General features: G+C 37.5%; 1 protein-coding gene across 1 annotated transcript in view; it reads right to left on the bottom strand.

Moving 5' to 3' along the window:
- The window catches only part of LOC119417075 (taste receptor type 1 member 1-like), a 7,333-nt gene extending 2,468 nt beyond the window's left edge, over positions 1-4,865 (bottom strand). The window contains exons 1-4 of the mRNA XM_037684282.1: positions 4,684-4,865; positions 2,814-3,111; positions 1,579-2,301; positions 33-239 (exon numbers count right to left, since the gene is read on the bottom strand). Of these exons, the coding sequence (XP_037540210.1) occupies positions 33-239; positions 1,579-2,301; positions 2,814-3,111; positions 4,684-4,865 (1,410 nt within the window). The remainder of the gene's footprint in view (positions 1-32; positions 240-1,578; positions 2,302-2,813; positions 3,112-4,683) is intronic.
- Between the last annotated feature and the right edge of the window lie 3,652 nt (positions 4,866-8,517).

Here is an 8,517-nt window from a genome sequence, read left to right as displayed (position 1 = left end):
TTATTTTTTTTTTTTTTTTTTTTTTAACTTACGTCTCCATTTGTGTACCAAATCATACTTGAACTGTTGATGAAGAAATTGTGTTTGGGATAAAAGTTAAAAAAGCCGATGTTCTGAGCGTCACCGCTGCTGTTCCAGAAAATGACGGAGTATGATCCAAACTTCAGGTCACCGTTGTGATCAAACTGAACTGTTCGGTTTAACAGAGTAAAATTGGACTTCTGTAGCTCTGCCAGAACCTGAAATGGACCAACAAAATAAACAACAATAGTACTACATGTGCTGTCACATTGAATATATAATATACTAATATTCAATCAATATTCAGTATTACATTAATTATTATTGTTATTAAATAGATGCAAGACCTTGTTTCCAGCTCACACTCAGAACATCTAAACATTTATCAAAAGAAAAGAAGGCCCAATATATTTATTTTTACTGACTCAGTCCCAAAACAATAGCGTTTAAGAATGTTTAAAACTTATAACTCTAATTATATTCAAATTTAGCTGAATCCCACCTGATTTATGAATGTGTGCTTTGACTCATTTGTATGTGACTAAATAAACATTTATATTGGCAGATTTAAAAGAAGCCTTGTTCACACATGGCTGTACTCAAAATCAAAACAAGTGTCCTGCTGAAGTCCTAATAGGTGAAAATATTAATTCTGTAAACGTGTCTGTGTTATGATTAATAATTATGCCACGCATCTGTTGTACAGGATATTTTCTAAATGTCACATAATGAGAGAAAAACAGAACCATACATAAAAAAATGACAGGTAGAGGGAAGATATGATGCGTTTAGTCTTTTTTTGAACTGTAATAAAATTCAACTTGTTAAATGAGGAACTGCATTGCTCAATGCTGAGATGAGCTAAAACTATCATGACGATTTGCAGCCATCAAATGATTTCCCTCTCTCCTTTTTTTGTATTTTTAGAATGGCAGCTAATATTTCTTTATGATCATGGATGATATGCTTTTTCTTGGGAATTGTTACAGACCATGTGAGTAAACTCACATACTGTAATTTTCGCGATACGTCACATCTTTTTGCATAATATTTGGACTGATGCAACTTGTACAACGAAAAGTACAGTCATTTCTGTTTTTTAACAATCATGATGGCACTTGCTGATAATCATTTCATCATGGATTAACAGCACTTTTCACATATGCAGTAAATGTGTATTCTTTAGTTCACGGATCCAGCATTTTTGTTTAGCTTTGCTAAACTAACCGTAGCATGGGGGAAGTAGCTCATTTTCATCATGTAAGTTGTTTTTATGCAAATTTAGAGTCTGTTGAAAATCAGATGGTTGATTTTATTAGTATAAAATCCTAACTGTGAAAGAGGATGTACTCTTTACATAATGTTTTTATTGTACCTTACCCATCACCTACAGTAACTGTTACTCTGACCTTACAAAGCTCCAAAGCCCTCACTCTTACCAACAACACACACATAACATCAGCTAATTCAAACACACTGAAATACATCCCTGACACAACACATTGGAGCCACACTGAAACAATCTTTAACAAAAGCCTCCAACCTTTGCATACGTACTTTGTTAGGATACACTGTGATGTTCTTACACGTGGTGGCTCCACACTGTAAGGTGCTGTGCAAGGCATGAGCGATGGCGTACACAGCCGAGTACACAGGAAAAGAAAACGACGGGTCGGCATCAAGGATCTCTTCGGTGCTCCACTCATTGCATTTGCAAACTTGATTACAAAACATCTGAGGTTCATCCTTTTCACACTTAACGTGGCTCATGGAATAATGAATAAAATCACTGAAACTGGGTATGGTTACCACGGGCTGAGCCACCCCCAGCACAGTTCCAATGTTGTGGATCCCCGTCATCTTTGGGAGGCGCTTGTTCAAAGACCAAGCATCGTTTGCGACCCACACTTTGTTGGTGATATTCATCCGAACAGCTGACTCGATAAGAGCTTCAGCTGCCATCTCTGGAGTAAAAACTATAATGACATGAATCTTCTGCCTTTCTATCTCTTTGAACATTTGAGAATAATCTGTGTCGGCAGCGAGGTCTCTGGTGTATGCCAGGCAAATGTCAGTGTTCCTAATTCTCTCTGTGAACAGTTCCAGGCCGTCGCTGCCATAATCGTTGTCACTGTTAAGGAAAGCAACCCAGCGCCAGTTGAAGTGTTTTATAATGGTGAAAATCACCTCAATGACGTCTGTGTTGGGATGTACTGTTCGCAAGAAGGATGGGAATTTAGCTTTTTTGGAAAAATCTGATGTTGAAGACCCATAGTTGACCTGTTAAAGAAGAATAACAGAGAAGTTCATTTTAATCAGTGGCAATAAAAAAAACTGGTAAAAAAATTAATTCACTGATCAGCCATAAAATAATAACCACTTACGAATGAGCCTATTCATCACCAAAACTGAACAAACAAAGAATCTCTCTGGGTGAGCAGTCTTTTATAACAAGACGTTTGCTAAATATTTCTTTAAACCTTTGGATTGTGGGATGTGGTCTCCTTGTTTCCTACAAAAAAATCATCACATCTAATAAGACTGGTTGGACTCTAATTCCAAAAATAAAAAGAATAAAAAAAAATAAAAAAACTGCAAAAAGACAGCAACAGGGAGACTAACTTTACTGGTTGGTATCCTGGCGCATGCTCAATAATCCAGGTAGATAAATCTAACAAGGTTAAGTCAGGTCCTCTGGACAAAGTGGAGACTTTACCTGCTCGTGGTCATGATGCCATGGCTGAATCGTGTATAAGACTTTGTTTTACTGTAAATGCTCCAATAAAACTTACCATAGGAAGAAGATCCACCATGAAGAAGGGGGCTACAGTCAGGGCCTGGGTGCTTGTGAAAGGACCGACTACTCCAATCACTTTGGAAAGATGCTTGTATGGTTCAGCCCAAGGACGGATCAAGCCGTTGACTGAGATGAGTTTGAAAATGCCTGGAAAACTGAGCGTGTCTGAGCAGTGGTCAAACATCTCGTAGCCAAGAGAGACATTAGGAAGCAGACTGGTGGAGTTATTGATCTCCTCTACGATGAATCTCATCAACTGAAACCTCCGATAATTTGAGATGCTGAAGGGTTGACTGAGGACAACATGACATGACAGAAAGAAATCTAATAACTCCAAAAAGATTCACCACATACTTCAACTATTAAAACAATATCAACATTTTACATGTATGAATGCTGCAAAGGGACATATTTATCAAACATGGGTTCAAGAAAATTCTTATATCCTCTCAAGCAGCCAAAGCTCATTACATCAACTAATGATCAGCCATAACATTATGACTACACATCCGTTTTGAATTAACCTCCTCTTTTGCTACTAAAACAACTGTTAGGGAATTTTTTGGTCAAAGGTTATGAATGTTTTTATCACTATGGCTGAGAATGTTAACTCTGCCCATGGATCATATGTTTGGGTTAGCAGAAAGGGCTGGATGAGGAGCTGGGTGATGCTGCAGCATGCAGCTAGAACTCCAAGGACACGTCCGAGTCTGTGAGCATGACTGAACTGATAAGGGTATAAAAACAAGCTTCACACAAGCGCCACGGCAGATTCTCGTGACTGGTTTTCAAGGATTCAAGGATTCAAGGTTCTTTATTGTCATTCACGTCACATGTGGTACATGAGATGGAACAAAACTATGTACACAGGGTCTCAGTTGCACCCAACAAAAATACAAATTGTAAATAAAGACAGTAATAAGATCCAAGACATGAACTAAGAATACACTAAACTAAGAATATACTAGTACAAAACAATGCGCCAAGCAACAGCAGCACTGTGAGCTGCATGTGTGTACTTTATGTATATTTATGTAACCAGTCCTGAAACTCTGACCTTGCAAGTAAATACCAGTTAAAAATATTCTCCTGCCACTGAGTGTGGTTCCTTTTGAGTAAGATAAAGCGAGAATATTTTTCTCCAACAGTAACTTTAACCAGTCTGAACATTCTGAAGATATTTGCAGGAGCTGCTTTATGGGAGCTTGCTTCTTGGGAAGTATGATTATTCTGCACAGATGTTAGGTTTTTTAGGGTTTCTGGGGTCTGGTCCTGCATGTTGTGTTTTCCCTCATGTGTACCAGTCACCCCTTAGCGTTTCTCCCTGTGTCCCAGCGCTGTCGCACCTGTGTCAGATCCTAATCACCGCAGGTGTCTGTCATTTCACCTTGTCAGCGTGTGTATATACTCAACCCCTAGGTGTTATGTCTTTGTCTCTGGATTGTCCTGTCTAAGGCTTTAGGATCTGTCTTCCTTCGTGTCCTCCATACAGTAAGTTAGCTGCCCCGTCAGCATTTTGCATTGTTAATTTATAAAATAAACATTTTACTTATTTTATTGGAGTCTCTGTCATCTTCCTGCACACGGGTTCACACACGTCAGTCAGATCATGATAGGGTTAGTGGCAATGCCAAATCAAAGTCGATGAATACCAGAGAGGTGAGCAGTTCCTCTCTGTCAGTGTCATATGTAATTGCATGTTTGCTCAACATAAATGAACAGCATTGATGCTGAGCAAACATTTGCACTAAGTTGGGCTCACATGTGCTTTTCTTTTTGAAAATGCATGCAATGCAAATGTTAATATTTCTTTTCTTAATTTGTTTCCTCTTGATGCATGAAATGTTTTAATTTATAAAACTCACCTGGAGCAGTCAAGGGCTTCAGGTCTGTCATGCTGAACTGTTCCTAGAACATAATGAATATCAAAAAGCCCACCGATCAAATAATCCCCATCCAGGGTGAACTCTGAGGCTGCAGCAGTGCATCGTGCTGAAACTTGCAGAAAACTTCCCAACAGAACCAGAGAAGCAAGAAACCGCTTCATCGTCAAAGCTTTCCTCGTCGAATGTGGATTCTGGTGGGACTCGGTTTATATTAAGTGGTGACAAAGCGCTGATGGTTTAGCTTCTGTCGTCATTTCCACACATGAGAGAAAACATGACATTTGATGAATACATGTCCATAAATGGTTGGATTAGTTTTCACAAATCAGTATGCAAAAGAATCTTAAGAGCTGTTGCACAAAGGTCAACAGTCACACCACAGACAAACAAGTGTACTGCTTCTGTCAGAAATAACTTGTTTAAACAGTATCAGGATTTTTCCTTTGGTCAAACCAGCAAAATGTTAAAATCCTGACGTGATGTCAGTTAAAAAAAAGTTCACCCCCATGAGTCATTCTCACTCTACTTGTCTTTTCATTTACAGTGTGGATAAGCCGACATCATGTGGCTATTGTTAGACATCGCAGATGAGTTTTTTTTACTTCACTGTCACTGTAAATGTGTGCATGAAAACCTGGAACGGCTGCAAAAATGATAAAAACTCAAACATCACCCTCCAGAACCACTGTTTGACTTGTGCATTCTGAGTTACTGTGATGATGAGTTATCCATTAAAACGATGTCGATAATTATTTTCATCACGAAACACCAAATTGGTAAAAAGATAGTTGTGACTGGGCAGCATGGTGGCTCAGTTGGCAGAGCCGCTGCATCTCAGTGAGAAGGTCGATGGTCCAAATCCTGGCGCGGGACCTTTCTGTGTGCAGTTTGCATGTTCTCTCTGAGCACACGCGGGTTTTCTCCGGGTACTCCGGTTTTCTCCCACAGATCAAAAACATGCATGTTTGACTGATTGGTAACTCTAAATTGTCCTGAGGTGTGAGAGACTGAATGGTTGTTTGTCTCATTTGTCTCTGTGTGTCCCTGTGATGGACTTGGACCTGTCCAGGGTAAAATGTCTTCCCAGTACATTTCTGCTGCTGCTCGGCATGCATTAATGTAAATGATTCTCAGAAGTTGGAAATACATTTCCATGAACTTTTTCCCCAAGCATTCATTTCTGATAAAAAAATTTTTTTTAATGCACTTTGGAAAAACAACCAAATCAATCCTGCACCAAATTGTTCTCAGCAAAATTACGACGTATGAAAGCTTGGACTTTAAGTTATCATAATTTTTTTAATTATATCTTTTTGTTCCATTCTTCTTAAATGTAGTATTTTTTTTCCTAATTCTTAAGTGGTAAGTTCAAACTTACTGCTACTTTAATGTGACTCAGTTTGTTGTTTTTGATAAACATAAATGATTTCAATACATTTAAGAAGCACATTTTTTGTTTCAGTCTCATCTTAGAGCTCAGTTTTTTAGACACTCTTTTTATTTTATTCTATTTTTTTTTAAGATTCCAAATGGGTTTTCTTGGACTCAAAATAGGAGAATCACAAAGAATCTGTGTTAGTAATGGTATAGTTATTTATCATTAATGGCAACTTTTTATTTTACATACTGCTTTGTTCCCTCTTATTTCACTTAGTTTAGTAATAATTTCATATCTTGCATGAAAGTTTTGATCTTTGTTAGTATTTAAAACATTTCAGAACATCTTCTGCTTGTTGAATAAGTTCATTTATTTGTGTTGGGTGCAGTTATTAGATAAGCCAGAACTAAAGAGAGAAAATTAAATAATTTTTGATTCATTTGATTCTGATAAGTATCAATATGTCAGAGATAATTTTTAAACAAATCTGTCCCAAATGTGCATAACTTCACTATGTGAACATATATACGTAATATGTATGAGGACATTTTAATGGGTTAATTCACCAACTAGTTTAGACCTTTTAAAACAGTTTCAACAGTTTTAGATTTATTTATTTATTTAAACAACAACCAGAACAGAGTCACAAGCAAACTCACACAAATTAGTTCAACCTGGAATCACTGGTTTTGGCTAAAGTGCACCTCCTCTTACAAATGATTTGTTCACAGCTCACCACAAGACCACAGAGGTTGTATACGTGCGAGGAAAATTTGCAATAACGCCACAGACTAAAGTGATAAATGGTCAGTTCTGTCACCTGTGTTTGCATTCAGGTGACCACGTGCTGGACGGGAGGAACTCCTCGCTCTCTGCGGTCGGAAGAGAAAACTTTCATCCAGCGAGACAGACGAGTCAATTTTAAAGGTGGGCTGGATAAAAGATTTAAATGCAACAAGGTATAAAATGTAGTAATTATTATGAGGAGTTTTTATTGCAAAGCTAAAAAGCAACTTTTGTTTATTTAAAATATGTCAAGTATCATTATATAATATAATTTAAAAAACCCTGTTTTTGCAGGTTTAAATACAACCTCAGAGGTAAAAAGACACACGACATGATGATGATAGATACTTTATTAATCTCAAGGGAAATTCAAAATCCTTCAGCAGCTACAAACACATGACATGACAGAAAGCCCAAATAGAACCCCTTTGATACATGGCCATAAAGTCCAAACCTTAACTCCCATATACAAGACCAAAATGACTGAGTTGTTAAAAAGTGTTTATTGTGACACATCTTCACTTTAATTCCTGAAGTCAAATTTAGCCTTATTTTCATTCATTTATTCATTCAACCTTTTATTTATACAGATTAATTACATTGAGCCTCATGGACTCATTTACAAGTGAGACCTGTTTAGGCAAACAAAAAAGCAAAAAAAAAAAAAAAATGACAACAGGGTGAGGAGGCAAAAAAAAAAAAAATTAAAAATCATAGCTGGCACTAAGCCCTGGCAGAGACAGCGTGCCAGAAATTGAAAAAAAGACCCCGCACATAAAGCAACACAGTGATGCAGACATTTCACGGGGGAGGAGGCGGCAAAGGCGATGAGACTGTCCATGAACACTTCCATTAAAATATAATTTTTCATTCATTCTCATGTCGTTTCTTGTGCTTCTCCCATGTGCAGGGGTCGCCACAGAGGTTTGACACCGAATGTCAACTTTGACACAACCTGGTCTCAAACCTGTAGCCTCAGGTTTACAAGCCCTGACCACCGAGCTACTGCAGCCCCTTCTCTCCCTTCTTCACAACAGACATAATTTTATAAGAAACAAAAACACAAGTACACACAAAAAAGTTTAAATAATTTTAAAAGTGACTAAATATTGAAACATATGTTTTTGTAAACCTCATTATTATTATCATCATTATTATCCTCTCAATGCATTTTAACAGCAGCAGCAACAATTTGTTCTTGTATCATCCAGTCTTTGTCACTGCAGCTTATCACTCACTCTTTAGTCATTTTGAACCTTTTCTAACACGAGTCAGGGAGTCATGCAGTCTGAACAGTGGTAAAGTCAGCAAAGAGCAGGAAAACTTTTTATTATTCAACGTTTCAAAATCCAAAATTCCAAGTATTTATGTTTAATTCAATTCAGTATATTTATTTAGTACCAAGTCACAACAGAAATTGCACAAAATCATTCACATACATACAAAGCCAATTAGTAAAAGTTCTGTCTAAGGAAGGAAGCCAGCAGACACGTTGAATCTTCACTTCTTCGCAGTCTCCCATCCTGAGCAAGCACGATGGCAACAGTGGAAAGAAAAAACTCCCTTTTAACAGGAAGAAACTTTAACAGCCATCCGATCTGATTCCAAAACAGATTTGAACTGGGAGACAGGCAGGCATGTTTGTTGTG

The sequence above is a fragment of the Nematolebias whitei genome, chromosome 11 (assembly GCF_014905685.2).
Source record: "Nematolebias whitei isolate Nwh7 chromosome 11, NemWhi1, whole genome shotgun sequence".
Classification (NCBI taxonomy): domain Eukaryota; kingdom Metazoa; phylum Chordata; class Actinopteri; order Cyprinodontiformes; family Rivulidae; genus Nematolebias; species Nematolebias whitei.
The sequence above is the reverse complement of the archived record's forward strand: the minus strand, read 5'-3'. Positions and strand labels throughout refer to the sequence as shown.